The following is a 22,902-nucleotide window of genomic DNA, read 5'->3' as shown; positions in this document are numbered from 1 at the left end:
CTATGGTATAATAAAAAAAAAACTAAAGTTATCAATTTATTTACCTTTAATAACTATATATAAAGTAAATATTTTTAAAACAAATTAAATGTCACAGAGGGTTAATTCAAGGAATGATTTATAACTTTTTAAATTATGTAAACATTAATTTTTTTGAAGGGTTTTTAATTTAATTTATCTGATACAATTTATCTGTAATTTACCAAATAAAAATGATCTTAATATGAGATTGAATGTATGTAAAAATATATATTTATATATATAGAAGTGCACTGGTAGGAGTGTATGTATATATCAACTCAAACATGGTTTGGTTTCATCAAACAAAATCATCTCATCTCACACTTGTTGAATTTTACTTCAACTTGTCCGTTTCTTTTTAATGCAACACTGACTCTCATCTTTCATTTTGAGTGGGATGTGGTGCACCTGAGTGCATGTGGTTGGTGTGAAAGAAATAGAAGACTCACAATTGTGGGTTCTAGAGAGTGTGAAGGGAAGATATTGTTTAGTAATTTTTCCACCAAAATGTGAGTCCAGAAGAAAACAATGATTCAATGAACAATTGCTATACTTGGTGGGAAATGGTCTAATTTTACTAGGAAATGTGTTTCATTAGAAAACTTCTTTCACTGGTTAGTAATAATGGAGTTATAACAAGGCTAGATGAAGTCTTATACAGTGTTTTTTTTTAGCCTTATTTAATATTAAGCTGTTTATTATCTTTCTTCTCCTCTTCTAGTAAGTTATATCATTTAATGGTTTGGTGTTGGTATTTTGTTATTGATTTTCAATTTCTCTACACGAAAATTGCATCCACAAATTCTTCTTGTTTAACACCTCATATTATATAGCAAATACGAAATTAGAGATGTTACCATCCCTTTATTGATGTTTTATTTATTTATTTATTTATTTATTTAAAAAAAACAATTAAATAGACGTCTTTATTACATGTATAAATAGACTTCTTTGTTAAAGACTATTGTGTGAAAATATATATATATATATATATATTAGCATCTAAGCATTTCTAAAATCTAAAAATATAATATATTTTAACAAAGAATCCATAATTAATAATTTCTACTCATATTATGTCTAATTTTCTATTCCAAAAATAGTTGTAAAATAAGATTTCTATAAAAAATATATATATATATGGTTTTTAACTAAATTTTAGTTATTTTTATAATATAAGTAATTAAAAATAAATTCTATTTTTTTATAACTTTATATTAGATAGATATTAGAATACATTGATTTTGAAGGATTGTCCAAGTATAGTAGGAATATGCTTATTTATCTAAGAATGCATCTAAGTTTGTTCTTTAATAATCTATGAATAAGTCTCAAGTTGGATGGCAAAATGATGTTTAAGTTATGATGTATAATAGCCTCAATTGACCAAAATTTCAAACATGGCAAAATCTCAAAACCAAATAACTAAATTTCATCACTTCATATTTCTAGGATCACTTAAATTATCATATCCAAAATATCACTACTCAAACCTTAATATCCCATCTTATTTGCTTCAATAAATATATAACTTCTAAATGCCACAAAGTAATTTTGTGAAGTATCAAATCATATTTTGGTGAAGTATCAAGTTATATCAAATCAACATAACATATCAACTCAACTTCAAATATTGTGTTTTGTGTCCATTATTTCCCAATCTTTTATGTTATTCCTTTGCTCACTCATACATCTCCAAAGAAGATTCCTAGCACTCTAGATTGTGACAAAGAATGTCATTTTAAGAGAATTGAGTGTACTACAATTATTTTTTGGTTAAAAGATCAAGCAAACTTCCAAAAGTTGCACCATTCAAGAAAGATTGAAGTACGTGAAAAATAGACATCAAAATTTAGAGCACATAGCTATCTACATAAATAAAGCATTGAATGGAAAATATAATCTTTTTGTGGCCAAGATGCTAAATTGACTATGTAATTTTAATGCCAAGTGTGTAACAACTTATAACTAATCAAAAGATACTAACATTGGCATTAATGAAAATGATTGCAAGCGGAATATACATATATATATATATATATATATATCATGGCTGCAAAATTAAAGGACACATGTCTATTCATTAAAAGAATGCATATTTTATACAGTGTAAGACCAAATGTGTTTTTTCTTTGTAAGAGATTCTACAGTTGTAATGGTTACCAATTCACCATTATTATGGCCCAACTTGAACTTGTAGCATGAAAAAAAATGCTATTCAAGAATATTTGGAAGGCCTCATTTCAAGACAAATGTCAAGAGGTATGCAAGGAGGTATACTCGTGGTGGTATATCTGTTCTACACCCCACCTGCGATATACTATTAACAACATTCATTCAAATCTGTAAGTAGACAAGGATTAACACGAATGGCAATTCCATCAAACGCGAAAACTAAATATTGACGTAGTGAATGTAAAAATGGGATCAGGAATTACTTTCAAATTTCTTTCCTGACGAAAATGGTGGTCTCTTAGCCACTTAACCACAACCTAGCATTACATCAATGCAATGTCCGTGATTCTGTGGAAATCGAGCTGATTCTTTACTTCTGGGAATTAGTTTACCTCTTCGGAAATATTATTATAGCAGCCGTTAGACCTTGTCACTCTGTTGCATCATCAATCGTATGCTACATATTTCTTAGGAACTTCCATCTCAAACAGGACAGCAGATCCTATACATTCTGAGTTAGAAGCCTTTGAGACATGCATGAGACCAGTTGAACTGTATGATCTTATTTAAGTGTAGCGCAAGACGCATTTGAGACAGTCCCTTCCGGTGGCAGCCGGTTTACTACGACTCAAATCAACATCGACATACTCCGGCACATGGAAATCTTTGGCATATTAAACCTTTTCGGATATTACATACCTTGCCCCGCAGTGTATACCAGTGCGACTGATGATTGAGGCAGAAACCCAGCTGGAAACGACTTACAGACGAATCCTTTCACAAGAGTTCACAGCTTATTCCTTTTAAGAACAAACATCCTAGAAGTAAAAGCGGCAAGGGCATGGACCTCGGCACTCGCACTGATCAGCTCAATCCTGAGATGTCCACGTTCAACATCGAAAGGTACGCGCAATAACATATCAGTCAGAGAAGTTCATTAAATTTTATCCCTTCACAGTGTTTCCACTTCAAGCGATAGTTGTCGTTCTCATCATCCCAAACGTAATACCGACACTGTGGGCTATGGTCTCACATTGAAGTGCAAAGCCGGAGCAAGGGCTAGCATGACAAAGTGACTGCTAATGACCCAGAGACTCTGAAACTAAATCCCAAGTTCAGAAGCACGCTCACAACGTCAGGGAATGTCGCCAGAAAGAATGCAACGAACAAGCACGGTAAAGAGTTACACTGCATGTACATGACCTAAAACACAACCCTTTTCACTTCAGCAGGGAGAATGATGCCTGGGAGAGCAGACCTCGGCGTCACAGCCAACACTACGCGGATAATACACACAATTCGACCAACTCCACTACACGACTCCTTACTTATAGGGTTTGACTGCGGCGGCTACTTGGCCAGCCCTAAAACGTGAGATGCTTGAAACCCCAACGCCATCGCAGGGAGAGTAAGAAGCGGGGTATTAGCCAGCGTGGCATCACAGGTGCCAGGTCAGCTCATCTACTTCGATGGATATCCGTTCTAAGTGCATATCCGGGTCTCTTCCGAAAACTAGCCACGGTTCCGGGGCCAACACATTTCCATTCTGTGGTCACTCCTCTCCTGGCATCATGTGACTTTTTTGTCTTTTCATTCCATGTGTGCAACATCACATTGGTTGCAAGTACTCCTAAGCCACCTTCACACAACCACACACACTCCATCTTCATCATTTTGTACAGCATATCCTGCTCAAGACCACACCTCAGTTTGCCACTTGAAAGCAAACTAATTCATGTAGTAGCTGTTAAAAACCTTGACTCAAGAAAACTCTGAGTGTCCAAAGTAGCCTGGACTTACTATCCCAAATATCAAAGTGTTAAACTCATGAGACAAGAATGTTCTTAAGTAACACTATGTATAATTTAGTGCAAATTTTATTTTGCATACATATGTGTATATATGTGTATAAAAGTATATACATTTAGAATGAAGAGTATCAAATATGTTAATTTTTATTGTAAAAGTTTTTGGCATTTAATGTATGTACAGAAACTTAAAAGTGGACCACATGTATTCTTAGACTTGTAAAAGAAACACATCTTGCATTTTAAAGAACGGTTTAAGGATTACCAACAATATATGTACACACACATTAGAAAGTTGACTAATTTAGCAAGTTAAATGATTGATTAGTTGTAAAAGAATTTTATTAAGATGTAGAAATCTATAACTTAGATAGATTGTAATACCACGATATCATTGCAGATATTGTGAAAATTTGATATTTTTTACATTCAATCAATCACATATCACATATTGTTGATATACACACACACTCTGGTGGTTAAACCCATTGGCTTTGCCAGCGTTAAGTATGCTTTACGCAGCTAAAAAACACACACACACACAATACACCTCAGCAATCAGTGCCTCCTACTGGCTTTGCGAGCATTAAGTATGCTTTACGCAGCCAAAAAAAACACACGCTCAATATACCTCAGCAATCAGTACCTCCTACAGCTCCAGCCAGTGGGATATTTTGATGCTACATACAGATGTAGGCTGCTTGATTTTTCTATATATGCACATATGTACGTATGTATGTATATATATATACACTCATTTAATACAGTAGAGCATAAAACCAAGTGGGAATCAGTAACAAACAGAAGTTTGACTACTACTGGGGGATTGAATTGCTCTAAGAGCAAAGAGTTGGGCAAGCTCTAAGACATGTGATTTATCATTCATGAATCCCAATTCTGTAACAAGTACATTCTGCACTTTCTCAGGTTGTCATGATCAGCACAAACCCAAGAACTGCATTAGGCATAGAGAGATGCAGTTGTCTGTGATGAATACACCACCTGTCAACTTCATCACAGCAATGACTCCCAAACATGTGATTGCATCAGTTGTGGTTAGTTATGAAGGAAAACACTTGGCACAGGAATTTCATTTATCACAAGCATGCAGCTAGCACTTGCATGATATTCATGGAGTGCTGGAAGTCTAGCACATGTTCCACAGGATCTCATGAATCTTTGGAACAAACTACTCTGAATTTTACATGTGATTATATTGTACCAAGGTTTAGGCAGCACTTACTTGGTTTGGAAAATTCAAAGAACTGCTCCACTCTACATCCCCTGGCTTTTACTACATCAATATTCCCACAATAAGATGGCACTGTAATTTATGTGCACATCATATTTCATGTGCTTACTTAAAGAGAAAATTGTGCTCCTCACAACTGAATTTATTCATCAACTGCCAGTAGTATACGTCCAGATATACCACAAAAGGATCTCTGGAGTACAGAGACCAGTCCCTACCTGTTTAACGTCATTGAAATTGGACCTGAGAGATCAGTGTCAGGATATTCACTGCCACGATTTACCAGGCATTGACCTGAATCAGCAAGGGCCTGACCTGACGGATATCTGTAACACAATCTCGATTCCTCCTCATGCTGTATGTTCTCAAATTAATATTGAAGTCACTTAACCAACACAACTATCATATTACTAGTCTAGTAGTACTTCGAATTCACTACCATGCAAAGAATGAAAAAAGGCATGTGCAGCGCCGTTGATGTAGGGCGACGAATGATGACTTCGCTGCTGTGAAATCTCAGTATTCCTCACTTAGTTCATGGTAAGTTGGACAATGAGTGAGGCTGATGTGGTGAGGGCAATCCTTAAGCATGAGGTTACACGTCGATGTGTAGAAACCATAGTAAGTGCAGCGCTCAAATAATTTATCTGCTGTCGTGGTTGTGCTCGTAATGGATCTTCTTCAATCTTCGACACATGTCGAACTGTGTGATGTAGCTGATCATCCTCATAGGACCCGCACAGATGGCCTCAACCAGGTTTTGTAAGAAGGAATCCGATGGTGAAAATCCACGAGTTAGAATGACAAGAATCGGGCCCAAAACAGGTGTGGTGGTAATGATGAATTTGCCCTTCTTGATGCCGTCAATTGAAATGCTTGCGACTTCTTCTGGAGATTGAGCGTGCTTTCGGTTGTAGAAGGACGCCACTTTCATTCCTGCTGTCAGCTCCTCTTCATTGTCGACTGGAATAGTACCTCATGTTAAACTCTTTTCCATAATATGTTGAAAAATGCAGGCGCAAGGAATCCTTCAAATCGTAACAGTTGATGTTGAAACAGACAAATATTAAGCGGCAGTACACTCACCGTCATCTAGGAAACCCGTGTTTACAAACCCGGGACACACCAAATTCACACGCATGTTGTAGGGGACAAGCTCCAGCCGCAAACTCTCCGCGATGCCCTTGACAGCATGCTTGGTCCCCGTGTACACTCCATTTCCATACAACCAGCACTGAAGAGATTGGAGAAAGGTTAGAATTCGAATCGATTGATATGTAGCAGACAAACTATTATGCTGTACCCTGAAGAGTAAGTCTCTTCACAAGGTTCCTTAAAATACAACAGAACGAGACTCGAGTTTGATGTCATTCCACAATTCGGGTGGTCTAAATTTAGAATTATGATCTAAGCCTTGCTCGGTTCCGCGAAACAAGAAGCTTAGTTCCTCATGGACAAAGACACACACCAGATCCGCAAAAAAACGATTAATAGTAAACAGGTTTAACTTGCATCTTTGTCATGAAGAACGATGACCTTCGACAAGGTTTCTGCATTCATGCGATCTTTTCTTACCAAAGACGCCAGGCTGCCGATAAACACGACAGAGATGGGGTGATCCCGGCTCCGCAACTTCAGCTGAGGTAGTATAGCGTGCACGGGATAAATTGATCCAAGCACATTGGTGTGAACAACTGTGTTGATATCTTCCAAGGAGAAGTCCTCCATGAAGCCGCTCCTAGTAATCCCTGCATTGTTGATCAATATATCGATGGGTCTCCAGCCAAATGATTCCTTCACAGCCGTCGATATGCTTGCGTAATCTCCCACATCTGCTGCCTGCAATTGACATCATCGGCCCACAGTTACTAACACATCATAACACAATCGAAACAACCCTGACGAACAGCCCATTCAGATTATTCGGCTCAATGTTGTGTAATCCGCTATTGCAAAACACATTCTAAATCATTGTTCAGTCGCTTCACCGACAAAAGTTATTTGTCAAAATTCTCAAACACATCACCCCTCAGGGGAGCACCAGTCTTCCCGTACCATCACAAGAACGCGATCCTTGGGAAGCTCCAGTTCCTTCAACAAAGACTTCGCCACAGTTTCCATTTTCTCGAAACTTCTTGCAACAAGAGTCACGTATGCACCTTCACGGAGAGCTTGCTTGGCTACTGCCAATCCAATGCCACTAGAGGCGCCAGTGAGGAATATGTGTTTTCCTCTCAAGTTGGCCATGAATGGTTTCCTCGTCCATGATAACGCCAAAAATGATAACATCGCTCCTATGCCAACGGCAATCCATGCATAATGGATATACATGTCGTGGAAATTTCGGGCAGTTCGCTCGCAAAGGAATATATAATGCTAAAAGTGGCACCCACTATCAGTCTTGCGGTGCATGAAATGTTGCACACAGGCAACGTGAAAACGAATGCTAGTTTACAGGCACACGGTGAGTCTGGAAAAATAATCTTAAAGCCTCCACGAGGAAAAGATAACGCGCCACAGCGATTCCGCTACTGCAACTACACGAATTAGGAACGCAAGGTTCTTGAAAGTGCAAGAGGACTTTTCGCCAACAACGAAACGCGCCAAGCACGGCTCACAAGATCACAAAAGAAGTTCGACGAAGACGTCGCCACAGACTTGCGATCCGTCAACCTCCTCAAGACTATTGAGAAGGATTCGATTCACAAGAACAAGACGAATGAAGCATACCAAATGGTTGTAGCCGCTTGTAATGAAGGCATCTTAACATTAGCGGCAAATATATAGAGAGAAGGCTCTGACTCCGCTTCCTGAATGAAAGGGAAATCAAGACTGGATCAACACGACACAAGTGACAGACGACCCATAATTTTTTTTGCTGGTTTCACAGCGCCTTCACGCCGGGTTCACCGCCACAGCCAGCACCGGCCGGGTCCCGGCCACTCATTCTGACCCGGTAGTTGCCCGACCCGCCCCATCCAGTCCCAGTTGGTTCCCATCTGGCCCGCCAGCAATGGAGGTGTGAGTGGGCTTTTACAACAACCGCTCCCAGCGAACGAAGCCTGTGGTGTGATGTAGAATGACGCGGAGTGACGCGCCTTCGCGTCTACCCCCGTCCCACCCAATGAATGCGTCCACTTCATCCAAATCCTCCTCCTCTTCATCGTCGTTATCATCCAATGGCAATGTGTCTCTGAATATAAATCTACAACTATAAAATTGTTGGAACTCTTAAAACTATTTTTTAAATGGATTATTATATTTACAGAAATATAGATATACATTCACTTGCTCATGATTGCTTGGCTGAACATACGGAACTTATGGTAATTTATATTCCAGCTTTCTCTTGAGCTTTGAAATAAAAAGTTTACTTTGGTGATGGGGTGTATTCTCTACTGATCTATTTCCCACTTCTTTTCTTGTATCAACTTTCGTGATCTGATTCCATCAAAGTGAGGCCTCAGTGAAAGCATGAATTACAAGTGTATGGACAAGCCATCCTGTGCAATGAATATGTGTGGTTTCAAAGTGGGTGGAAAGTGTGGATGAGGGGTTGATAGAATGTGGGTGACTGGGACCATTTCCCCACCCACATTTTATCAGGGTTTGGTGCTTTTGCATAACTATGAGCCACCCTTTGCTTCCAACGAATTTGTAGGGCCCATTTCACTCTAGATGTCTTTTGACTAATTTGAAACAATTCTGAACCTATTCTCTTAAAAATCTCCACAGCACCTTCATGTGTTTTGTACACAAAGCCATAGATGATTTTTACAAAAGAATAAAACATTCTCATTTTACAAATGTGTATATGCAAAGATGGTTTCATAAAATCCCAACAACCCATACACTTTCCACCCACTGGGTGGGGGGGATTTAGAGGGGCTGTAGTCTCCCATGCAGCAGTCCCACTGATTGGAGATTGAGTGGGGTCAAGCAGCAACACCCTCGTTGAGAATTGTGTGGGCAAAGTCCCAAGAAGAAAATTTTGAATTTAAGCTTTGTATGAACCATATAATTTTGTAATCTTAATGTTCTGTTTTGGAACCCTAGAATTGCAAGTCATGTGTGTCTCTATCTTTGCCTTTCTTAATTCTTTTGTGTCCTAACTCCATTCTTCTCTCTCTTCCTAATTCTCTTTATCTTTTTTTATTTTTACTCTCTTATAATGAACCTTCTACCACCAAACTTGGAAAAATTGTATAACTCATAAGAAGAGCTGTTCAAAGATGTCTAAATCCATTCATTCAAACAAGCAACTATTATCAATTTAACCCCCACCCCTCCCTCCTCCTCCACCCCCACTCATCATAGGTGTCAAGCTCCACACAACAACAACTACCCAATCAAAGGCTTCTGGTTTTCTTAGAAGTGTGAATTGCATTCTGTTGATTATTTCATTAATATTCAACAATAAAGTCTTGTTTTTCCTTCAAATAAACTTTTGTATTCTTCAAATAATCTTCATTTTACTCTTTTAAGATTAAATAAGCTTTTTTTTTTATAATTCTGTCTAATTCTATCTTATGAATACTCTCTTATTACTTAGTGATAGTAATCTCGTACTTCAAGTTTAAAATACAGAATCTTATAAATTATTATTTTAATCATTACGTACTTTATATTCTAATTTTTTAAAATTTAGAAGGCTAACAAGGTTAAACTATATGTCATAAAAATATTGGTCCAATTCGATAGAAGATTTTAGAAATTTATTCTTGTAGATCTATTAAATTAAAAAATTAAAAAACATAAATATTAATTGATCAAGAATGTGGTGAATTTATCAAAAACTCATTGTAGAAAATAACTAAATACAAATCGTATATATAACTCTGGATATTTGGATACAAATAAAAAAAAAGCTATAAAGTTGTAGAATTCTTATTCGAAAATCTAGTGTGAAACCAAAATATTTTATCTGAAATATTTTCTAAAATAATGATAATATCAAAATTAGTTTGTCATAAGCCTACTAAATACAAATGTATCCACCAACTAATTCTGTTCAATCATACATATTTAAGACAAATAAAGAAATAAAGCTAACAACATAAAAAATTAATTAACTGGGACATAATAAATTAAACTTGATCTGCAAAATTTTCTTTATACAAGTAGAAATTTAAAATTAAATTTTATTAAATATCCATAAATAGAATCAAAATATTATTTTATAGGATCTTCATACATAAAATAATCTTGGGGTTTGCAGAATTAACAAGTATAAGAGTTTTAAAATCATCATATAATGAAATTTAAAATCATATAATTATATTTTATGAAAATTTTAAAATCCAGATCCTGTGTAGAATTAACAAGTATAAAGATTTTAAATTCAGATTTTTTAAGTATAGAATCTTTCAATAGATGATATCTATATATATATATATATATATATATATATATTTAAATGTTTATAAAATAAATAAATGAATAAATATGTACATATTTACACATAAACACACACACACACATGTATATATATATATATATATATATATATTATTTAACATTAAATTTTCCACGAAGTAAAAAAAAAAGTAAAAAAATATGGATTTCTTAAAGTAACAACCATATAATCTCAATTCATATTTGATTTTTTTATGTTTTTAATCATAAAAGGTTTTTTTAAAATAAATTCTAGTTAAAATTGAAAAATAAAAATAAAAAATAAAAGTTAAATAGAACTCAATTACCAAAATCTTAATAGACATGCTTTAGAAAAATATATCAAATGATAACTATTCTTATTATAAAAATATGTTTGTGATTTCTATACCATTTAAAGTATCCACTATTTGAATCATGTTCAATTTGTGTAATACAGTTTTAATTCAAAATTGAAATAAAGTCTAATTTTCACGTCTTTATCCAACATCCAATATCTCAAACTTATATTTTTTCAATCTTACTAGTAAAGTTAATACAAATATATAAGTTTAAAAAAACTATAAAAAATATATATTCTACATATATAATACAATAGAACTAATTTACTTGATTCCATACAAAGATTTAACTATACACTATATTCTAATAATTATATCAAATAATATCATGAGCTAATCAATTTTATTCTAAAACTTTTGTGAATAATACTCAACTATAGGATATTAAAGTATCTAATATAATTAAATACTAAAACATATGTAATTTTTAACTACTAATATAAATATAAATAAATATTAAATATTTTATTATACAAATGATTAAAAGAAATCATATCACTTTATTAAAATTAATTATTAATCTCTTTAGAATCAAAAATTTAAAACATGCTAATTAAATATATATATATATATTTAAAAATATATAAATATATATTATTAAATATTTATTATTAATAATTTATATATTTATATTATTAAAAAATTTAAACAAATAAATATTATTTTATTTATAATTTATAATTTATAATTAATTTATGAAATAATCATTACTAAAATATTACTAAATATTATGTTTTTTAAAATTAATAAATTGAAATATAAATAAAAATAAACATAATTTATAATTAGATTTATTAAGTATTATATATATATATATATATATATATATATATCAAAAATAAATTATTTATTTTAGTAAAAATATAAAATCATGAAATATTTTAGATGATATATATATCTATATATATATATATATATATATATATATATATATATGTTTAAATTCTTAATGCTACACACTCATATTATTAATGTGACACCTTTATAGAATTAGAACATGCGCATTGGAAATAAGAGACAAAAAATGAGAGACTACAAGTATAATTAATTATAAAAAATTTAAATTATTATCTAAAAGAAATCTATATATATATATATATATATATACAGTATTATTAATTAATTTTTAAAATTTTAAACAACTAATAAAAATATAAAAATTAAATTTTGATTTTAGTATTTTTAAAATATCATGAATTAAAATTATTTTTTAGATTATAAAAAAATTCTCAAATAATTATATATATATATATAATTTAAAAAAATAAATTTTAATTTAATAATAAACAAATAAATTTATATTTTATAAAGAACAATTTTATAGTATTTACATATAAAATTTTAAAGATTAATTATAGATTTCACTATTTTTTGGTAAAATATTATAATATCTAATTTCAAAAATATCTAAATCAACATCATCCTTTTATTTTGTAGACTTTCTACTTCTGTTGTTGTGCTTTGAAGGTTGCAAACTATCTAGTTTTAAACAAATAGTTTAGTTTTGTAATGTTGATTTTTCTTTAAAAAAGAATATGACCATTTTTTGTGAAAATTTTTATTTGACATAAGAGGTTGGGAAGTATCATCAACTAATTTGACTTGTGCATTTACTAAGTTTGAGATGGATGAGAAATTCATAGATGCTATAATATATGAAAACAAAAAAAAATTTGTAACTATTATAAATCTTTATAACTTTATCAATATTTTTTGAGTAAAAATTTCATACATCACCAATGCCAACTACATAAGTACTATATATACACATATAATAGAAATCTAGAGTCCATGCTAAAAAGTTGTGTAATTGAAAGAAGTAAATAGATTAGTGTTATAATTAAATTCATGAAGTCTAGCTTTTATGAGCATGAGGAAGGTAAAGATTAATATGTCCAAGAATTTTGATAGAACAAGATCAAATTTTCAAGGATTTTTGTAACAAATCAAGCTCTATTTAAGGTTGTATCTTTTCTAATATCTCGATGAACTTACTTAAGTAGGATTCATAAGCGCACTTCTTTTAAAAAATTCTTTCTTATGATTTGTATTTTTTATGGAAAAAAATTTATGACTATTCTATGATTTAAATTCAATGTTGAAAGTATCTATGGTTACATTTAAAATATTAATAAAGAAAAGGCAAGAGAGACCAAACTTATATTGCCATAATAAAGATCATGTTCATTGACCATATGTGTTGTTAAATTCTAAAATCTAGCTTGTAATGTGGATTGGAATGATAAAGCTCTTATTAATCAATTTTAATATAGATTGAATAATAATGCCAAAGATTTATTATTGATAATGTGAAGAATAGATTCATTAGAATAATTTATTGCTCAAACCGTTATATGCAACAACCAACTCTTTGAGAGATGCTAAGAACAAAGATTTAGTTGGAGAAGTATAAGTCAAGTTATAGCAACATCTTCTAAGTTTTTAGAAGCTTACTTGTTTAAGCTAAAGTCTTCACAAATTGACACAATATGTTTTAAAACTTTTATTGAGCAAGAAATGACTCATCATTGTTAAGAAGGTTTGTACCTATATTGTAGAGAACTCAAGTATATTGCTCAATATTATCCAAAGAAGCAATGCAATCACAAAATGAGGAGTATGGTTGCAAAAGAAGACAATATGTAAAAAAATAAGTTTTTCTAGCCATAGTAGAAATTGTGCAATTGAAATCTTATATAATATCTAGTAGAGATTATATTCTTTCTTTAGATTCCTTACTTTATTTTACAACAAAAGTTTAATGTAGGTCCAAAAAATCACAAAGACTTAGCCTTGTTAGATTTAGGAGCCTTGACATGTTTTATAAATGAAGATTTTGTCAAAAAATTGAGCTATATCCTTATTTAAGAAAATCAAACTTGTACATATGAAAGTAATAGATAGACATTTTTTATCTTTTGAAGATGTTATATATGAAATAATATTATTTGAAGTAATAACTAATGGTCATAATAGTATAGTAATATTTAATGTGATGAGATTTCTTTTTAATCTAATTATTTTAGAATTATCACGCCTAAAAAATATAACCTTCAAATAGATTAGATTTCTTATCACCTTGATTTTTTCTATAGTTTAGCCTAAGATTGTACTAAGCAAGTATAAATCCATAAGACTAATACATCTAAACTATTATTAATAGATGTGAGAACTTTTATGTATATTATATAAGAAGAATCAACTTTTGCTATATATGCCATACCTATGGTTAATAGAGAAAAGATTTTAAGTGACATTCTAAGCTAATATTAAGATTATCAAGAAATTTTTGAAAAATAAAATGCAAATATTCTTTCAGAGCATCATCTTTATGATTATTCCATTGATCTTTTAATAATGACTTCAAGTACAACTTGATCCAATCTATAGCCTATCCCAAAATAAATTGGCTGTACTTAAGAAGTATATTGATGAAAATTTGGTAAAGAAGCTCATATGCCATTCTAAATCTCTAGCTAGGATATCAAAGGCATGAATCTTAAAGAAAAAAATCTCAATATATTCTAATATCATTGAGAAAGAATAAAAAATCACTCAAAGATGATATATTATTAAACTAAAATGGTCATTGCTAGAGACAAGAAGATGTCATGGACATATGCATGTAAGCCAATAATTACATGTATAAATAGGTAGAAGTAAGTAAAAGTAGGTAAAAGTAAGTTAATTCTATAGTATTTGATATGAAAGCTTCTTAGAAGCTTCATAGACATTGCTTTGATTTTATAGGTATCTTTAGTTGACTTTTTGGGATTAGAAATGTGGTCAACAAATTGGCCATGTGCCACACATGTTGTTAGCTTCAAGACCAAGCTAACTATGTGGCCCATACATAGAAAAACTTGCCTTGTAAGTCAAGGCATGTGACCTACAAAGTCAACACATATTGAAGGTCCTATAGAATGTTGCCACGTAGCCTCTAATTAGATAGTATATATAGAGACAAGAGTAAAGCCTTCTTCACTTTTGTCAACTCTTTTCTTGCTTCCGATCTAGTTTCAAGGGTCTCTAGTTTTCTTCGCTTTTGGCAATAGCCATTCTAATTTCTTTCTTAATATATATATCAAGTTATTTCTATTTTTTCATCTTTCTATATGAGAAATCTCACTTCTTTATTTGTCTTTATCATGTTTTTATCTTTGATAGAAGATTAGAAAGTCCTAAAATAAAACTAAGGACTAGAAAGATATTAACAAGAGTGAAGAAGGCTTTACTCTTGCCTCCATATATATTCTTAACTAGGAGCTATATGGTGATGTCTTATAAGACCTCTAAAACGTGTTAACTTTGCAAGACACGTATTTTAACTTACAAGGTAAGTTTTTTTATATGTGTATTACATAGTTAGCTTATTTTGGAAGCTATAAATACATTATTAATATTTTGACTAAGTTTTTAACCTATCAATTAATTACAAATATATATAAAGTCAAAGTAGCATCTATGAAGCTTTTAGGAAGCATTTCTAAAAAATAATATGAAATAAATCTATTTTTATCTACTTCTAGTTAATCATATAGATAAATATTAGAATAAATATATATGTTATTAATATAAGGCTTCTATGTTATTTGTGAAGAGAAATAATAGATTTCTATAGATGTGTGTAGACTATTGAAGATTCAACAAAACGACCATTAAAAATAAATATCTTCTACTTTTGATTTTAAGACTATTTAATCAATTAAATCAAGTGAAGATTTATAAAAAAAATAGATCTAAAAAGAACATACAACCTAATACGCATCAAAGAAGAAGATGTATAGAAAAATATGTTTTGAACTTAATATGGATATTTTGAATATAATATTATATTTTTTGGACTCACAAATGTACCAATTGCTTTTCAATATCTATTAAATGACATCTTTTATGAAATTCTTAATAATTTTTTTATTTGATATCTACACAATATCTTAATATATTTTAATAACATAGAAAAATATGAAGTTTATGTTCATATTTCTTTACAACTTCCCGCCTTAGATGTATCATATCAAATTCATCAATTGTCATATGGCATGATTTTCTATCTGTAAATATACTTAATACCTAGCTATAAAGAGTTTAGCTTTAATTTATTGGCAAAGCTCTAATAAATAATTTATTCTAATTAAAAAAAAATGTATCAATATAAAATTATATTTTAATAGCAAAAATCTTTGATATTTAAAAAGATTTATACATAAAACTTCCTTAAGCATTTGAAAAATGCTTTTACATCCTTTGTTAAACTAAATCATAACTAATTATTTTTCAGTAAGTTAGATTTCTCATAAGCTCAAAGAAAATCCATAATTTCTTTATAAAAATCTATCTTCATATCATAATTTTGACATAAGTCTATATCTCTATTTTTAATATATATATATATATATATATATATATATATATATATATATATATATTCTTGGCTCTCAAAAACTCCTTAACTTTGCATAAAATATTCAAATTGTAGCAAAATTCTTTTAAAACACTTTTCTCTTGTAAAGGATTTTTTTCAATGAATTTTAGAATATCATATTTTTTGATTCAATTATTCAAACTTTTTCAAATTTTTAGAAAATTAAGTATTTATTCTTAATCTTTATCACAAAAAAAATAAACCATAATTCTACTATAATTTTTTTGACATCTTAAAAATCCTAGCAAATATTCTAAACTCTAATTTACAAACACTTGAGTACAATTTTCTCCATATCTCAAAAATCCAAAATTCAAATACCACAAAATTTGATATATAGCTTTATAATATAGTTATATACATTTGATGAAATTTTTAGCCAAAGAATTGTCTAAATAGCCAACATATGGCTAAAATCAAATCCCTCATGAAATTGATTCATTGAAACCTCAATTTAAAAGTGATGTCTTCAAGTAGTCATAGCTCCTTTAAATCAACTTCAAATCTTTTATCTTTTGTATGCAAAATGTAGTTTTTTAAATCAGCTTTTCAACTATATAATTTAATCCTCAAAAAAATTTCATACATATATACTATATTCCACAAAGTGATAGTAGGTACAAAATCAACATCTTGACTTTGAGCTCCTATATCTCATTCATAAAAACTCCAAATCACACAAAAATTTCACCAAAATCATACCAAAATTCCTAAATTTAATGATTCAAACCTTTAATATTTAAGTGTCTTAAAAATATAACCCTAATCTATAATAAGGCCTCAAGTAGTCTTCTTGAAGTCTATTGAGCATGAATTTTGGCCAATAAGAATAGATATTTTTATCATCCACCTCCATTCATCCATATAATTAGCTTAATTGTTGTTTTTTATATGAAAATCATTCTTTATTCTTTTTTTAATTACTTTTACATAGTATGTGGCTTTAATATCAAATAAAAGAAATAAAATAAGATTTCAAGAATCATCAATATCTAATAAAGGTGGCTCTAAATATATAAAATTATTATTATTATGAAATCAATATTAATAATAGCTCTTTTAAACTAACTACTTAAAAGTGGTAATCTAATTAAATTTTGTAATCAACTAAAATCTAATAACATAGCTCTTAATATATTATATAATAAATTATATATTAAAAATCTATATACATTATTTTTACATGGTAGCCAAACTACAACATAACAACATTTGTTAATATTGTATCTCTGCCAATGAATAAGATATTCCAACCTAAGACAGCATTGCCTCGAGTCTAAAACTTCTTCTACATCAAATTCTTTATTATTATCTACTTCTATAGGAAGTCGTGGTCTTTGTCTTCTTCTTAAGATATTCATATCTTTATATAGCTCCAAAAGAGACACATGAAATATGGCATGGATTTTTATAGACTGTAATAGATATAATCAATAAGCGACTAGATTGACTCATTTATAAATAAGAAATGATCAAAGTCTATGATAATCCAACTTGTCACAATAACAAATAGTTTTAATATTATCAAAAAATAATCATATCTTATCATCCACATTGAAATGAGGTTGTTCTTTGCAATAAATATTGGCATTGTCTTTTTGTTATTTTTGAACTTCTTTTACTTTTATCTTTATTATTACATATAGCTCAAATAATTGATTTTTTAAATCTTATGTCACAAGATTATTAACTTTTAAAAAGTCAAAAGCATCAAATTATAGATAATAACTATTATTAATAAAAAAATATTATATAAAAAAATATATCATATTATTATAAGAAAATTTTATAAATGACAAAAATATTATCCAATCATCTTATTGATAGTAGATGGTGCACCTCAAATATTGCTCCAAAACTTGATTTATACACTTTGTTTGTTTATCATTTTGAGGATAATAAGTCAAAGATAGTTTTATGTCCACCTTTAGAATTTCAAAAAACTTTCTCAAAAATCTTGATACAAAATGAGTTTACTTATCCAATATAATATCCTTAAAAAATCCATAATAGCAATAGATGCTATCAAGGAAAAGCTTAGAAGTTTCTTCACTTGTGATAGATTTTGTACATAGTACAAAATTTGCTATCTTAGTGAAACAATCTACTATTACAAATATAGAGTTATAAAAACCTAAGAATAGAAGATTTATGATCATATCCATATAAATAAAAGACCATGGTTTTTTTAAAACAGACAATGGTTGAAAAAGTCTATAATGCTAATGACAAGGACTTTTTGATCTTAAGCAAATATCATGGGATTATACAAAAAATTTGACCACCTTCAATATTTATGGCTACAAAAAATCTTTATATATTACTTTGAAAGTCTTATTATATAAAAAATATCCTATTGTTAGAAAGTCATGATAAGCTTGAAGAACACATAATCAAGCTTCATCTTCTAATACATATAAACGCCTATCAAAATATAATAGATTTTCTTTTTAATTCAAACTAAAAAATATCATGAAACTTTGAAGAATTTTTCTTAATATCATAAATAAGAAGATCAACAGACATATTTAACTAAATTTACTTAATAAAAATTAAATCAATAATTAATATTGATTTTATTGCTCCAAGTTAAAGATTCTTTAGTTTTAATAAAATTATTTTTTTTTAATAAAAAACCTCTTTTTTTATACAAGATAAGATTGTCTACAGAGTGCATCTAAAAAATCTTATTCTTTCTTTAATTGATAAGTAATCTTGAATTCAAATCTTCACAAAGATATTCTTTAGTTGAAAATTCAAAATACATATTGACATAAAATACTCAAGATTCTTATAATCTATATATATATAATGATTGGACTAGGAGCATCTTCTAGTTAATAGCACCATTCTTGAACAAATCCATGATTGTAAGAAGTTCTTTTTGGTAGATCTTATAGTTGATCTTAGTTGCTGAATTTTTTTTGGAATGAAAAGCTATTGGATGAAGTTTATCATCTATTTCTATTTATGACAAAACAATAGTAGAAGCAAAATTTGATGTCTTTGTTTCAATAAAAAAATAGCTTAAAAAAGTTGACACAATACAAGATTGGTGCAAAAACAAAGATTTCTTTAAAGCTTCAAATATTGCTTTTGTTTCTTAATTCAATTGAAGTTTGTCTTTCTAATTCAAATGTATAAGTAGAATTATAACTTAAGAGAAGTCTTTGATAAAGATCTGATACTAGTTGGCAAATTCTAAAAAGCATTGGACATCTTTTACTATTTTTAAAATCTTTCAATCCATAATAATTTGAATTTTTTTAAATCTATTACAAGTTTATCATTTGAAATAATATATCCTAAAAGTTGACTTAAATATTATGTAATAATTACTTTTTTATTTTGGCATAGAATTCTCCATCTCTTAATTTTTATAATATACAAAAAACATGAAGTTCACATTCTTCTAAATTCTTAGAATAAATTAAGATATTTTTTAAATAATAAAAAATAAAATCTATAAAAACTCTTCAAAAATATCATTCATTAGATGTTGAAAAGTTGTTGGTGCATTTGTAAGTCCAAAAGACATGACATTATATTCAAAATATCCATACTTAGTTCAAAACATGATCTTGAATTCATCTTTTATTTATGCGTTTCAAATTATATTTCCTTTATAGATCTATTTTTATATAGATCTTAGCTTAATTTAATTGATCAAGAAGTCTTGGTATTAAAAATAATAGATACTTGTTCTTAATAGTAATCTTGTTGAGTCATTGATAATCATCACACCTTTGCAATGATCCATCTTTTTTCTTCACAAATAAAATTAGAGCTCATGTTGGAAATTTAGAATGGCATATGAAGTTCTTGACCAAATTTTCTTCAATATACTCTTTGAATTTAGCCAATTCATTTCATGATAAATTGTAAATTGATCCAAATGGCAGTTCAATTCATTCTTGAAGATCAATTGAGTAGTCATAGAGATAATGTTTTAAAAGAGTATTTGCATTCTTCTTGTCAAATATATATCTTCAAAATCTTCATATTGACTAGGAATGCCATTTGATTTCTTTTCACTATTAGAAACAAGTGTAGATAAATGATATAAGGTGATTTGTTTTTTGCAACGTATAAGAAAGTTTTAGCACCTACAAATATATGTTTAATTATACTTGATTCATGACTTTTTATATGATTAATTACACCCTTAATTATACTTTTAAAAAAATCAAGACTATAAGACATCCAATTTACTCAAAGATTCTAGTTTTTTAAATATAATAAACTTAAAATAACTAAATTAAAAAAAGATTTAATGATATTAAATACCTCAAAGCTACTATGACCATTAATTACTACATTTATAGAAATTATTTCATAAATAAGATCTCTAGAAGATAATGGACAACTATCTATGACTTCTACATAAACAAAATTTGTTTCTTTATTAGAGATATGTTATGTCTTTTAACAAATTCTTCATCTAAAAAAAAAATTGAAGCTCTTGAATCTAGCAAAGTAAAGGCTTTTTGATATTTAGGTCCTAAACTAACATCTATTATAAAATAAAGAGAAGATTTTAAAGAGATAATATGACCTTTATTATATATTATGCAAGATTCTAGCCATACGATTTCTATTGTAGTTGAACAAACTTATTTTTTAACATATTATTTTTTTTAATAATTATACTTTTTATGATTTCATTGTTTTGTTTTGGATAATGTTAAATAGTATGCTTTAATTTTCTACAATATAAATAAAATCATTTTTTATAACAATAATTATTGCTCAATAATAAGTTTGAAATATACTACATCAATTTGATTATCTTTTACTTTCAAAGGTATATATTGAGAAGTCATTGGTATTACAATTCAATTGTAATAATGTTAACGTCTACTTATGTAATTTTCAAACCAAAATTTAAAAAGTTAATTGTCACACTTTATAGCAAAATCAATTTCTTGATTCAATATTTGAATATTAAACAAATTGAGCATCAATTTCTTAACCTCTTATTGTAATCTATAAAAACATTGGCTAATAAAAGCAACATCTTATTTGATATCAATTACAAGTTATCAAAATTGTAAAGCATATAATATTATAGATTAATTTTTTTATTAAAAAATATAAATCTTATTTGTTATAATACAAAGTGCATCATGTTTTCCATACATATATAAAAATTCTATCTAAAAAACTTTTTAATCATCTAATATTGAATCTCGTCGTTCAAAAAAATAAATAAAGACCATGATAATGTAAAATCGGAAAGTAGTGTTTTAATAAACCCAAATTGTGATCTTAGAGTTGAATAGTTTTGGAATTGAAGTTCAATTGCTAATTGTACTTGATTGATGAATCTTCAAAATTTTAACCTTGTACCATCAGACTTCTCAAGTAAGACAATTTTTGGTTCTCTAGAACTTGAATAGTGTTTCATTATAGGTAAAAGAACATGATTTAGTGTAGATGTTGTAATAACTCCAATCATCTCTATATCTCTATTTTTTATCTTTTTTGTTATTCTTTAAGGTGGTAAATTGAGTTGATGTATTGCAAGCATTAATTTCCTTATTTGTTCTTACATTTGTGCAATTATACTCTTTATTTCAATATGCTTTGTCATAATAATACTTAGAGATAAAAAATATGTCTAATATTAGTCAAGATAATTGAAAAAAACTTGAGAATAAAAAAATACTAAAAATAATATAAATTTATAAGAGGATAATCTGTAACTTCTAAAATACTTATGTCTTATTAAGAGAAAGGAATAATCTACTTTTAATCAGGAAAAAATAAAGCTCTAATATTGGAAGTATACTCTTGTCAATTTGTCAAGGATAAGAACTTGATAAAAGCAAATAAATAATTGAAACTTTCTCAAAGAAATATGACAAAATAAAAATTAGAAAGTATGTATATTAAAAAGAAAAATAGAGTAGCTATTGCCAAAAGACAAAGAAACTAAAGAATCTTGAAACTAGATTAGAAGCAAAAAAGAAATTGAAAAGAGTGAAGAATGCTTCATTCTTACCTACATATATATTATCTATCTAAAAGCTACATGGCAACATTCTATAGGATCTCTAAAATATGTTGACTTTGCACAATACGTATCTTATCTTGCAAGGCAAGTTTTCTATATGGGTGCCACATAGTTAGCTTGTCTTGCAAGCTACCAACATGTGAGGCATGTGGTTAACTTATTGACTAAGTTTTTAACCTATCAATGAATTACAAATACATGTAAATTTAAAACAACATCTATTAAGCTTCTAGAATGCTTTCCTAAAAGATATTATGAAATTAATCTATCTTTGCCTACTTCTTTCTATTCCTAGTACCTAAATAACAATTACATAAATATATATCCATGACACTTATTGGAATATGTCATTATCAAGATTTGATTTTAAGATCACTTATCAATTCAAAAAATAATAAAATATATTAAAAATTCTTTTTAAATATTCTTATTGTGTATCAAAACAAGAGATGCAATTTTCAATTAATAAA

The 22,902-nt window shown here is 29.1% G+C and overlaps 1 protein-coding gene across 1 annotated transcript; it reads right to left on the bottom strand.

The window, feature by feature from the left end:
- Positions 1-5,365: 5,365 nt before the first annotated feature.
- LOC112287438 (3-dehydrosphinganine reductase TSC10A) lies at positions 5,366-8,093 on the bottom strand. Its single transcript, XM_024530404.3, has 4 exons — positions 7,312-8,093; positions 6,832-7,095; positions 6,343-6,490; positions 5,366-6,219 (listed from the first exon to the last, which is right to left on the bottom strand). The coding sequence occupies exons 1-4, from the start codon at positions 7,585-7,587 to the stop codon at positions 5,900-5,902; spliced, it is 1,008 nt and encodes a 335-aa protein (XP_024386172.1). The 5' UTR covers positions 7,588-8,093; the 3' UTR covers positions 5,366-5,899.
- Between the last annotated feature and the right edge of the window lie 14,809 nt (positions 8,094-22,902).

The sequence above is a fragment of the Physcomitrium patens genome, chromosome 10, assembly GCF_059467195.1.
Source record: "Physcomitrium patens ecotype Gransden chromosome 10, ASM5946719v1, whole genome shotgun sequence".
NCBI classification, from domain to species: Eukaryota; Viridiplantae; Streptophyta; class Bryopsida; order Funariales; family Funariaceae; genus Physcomitrium; species Physcomitrium patens.
Note: the sequence above shows the minus strand (reverse complement) of the source record. Positions and strands in the feature narration are given on the sequence as shown.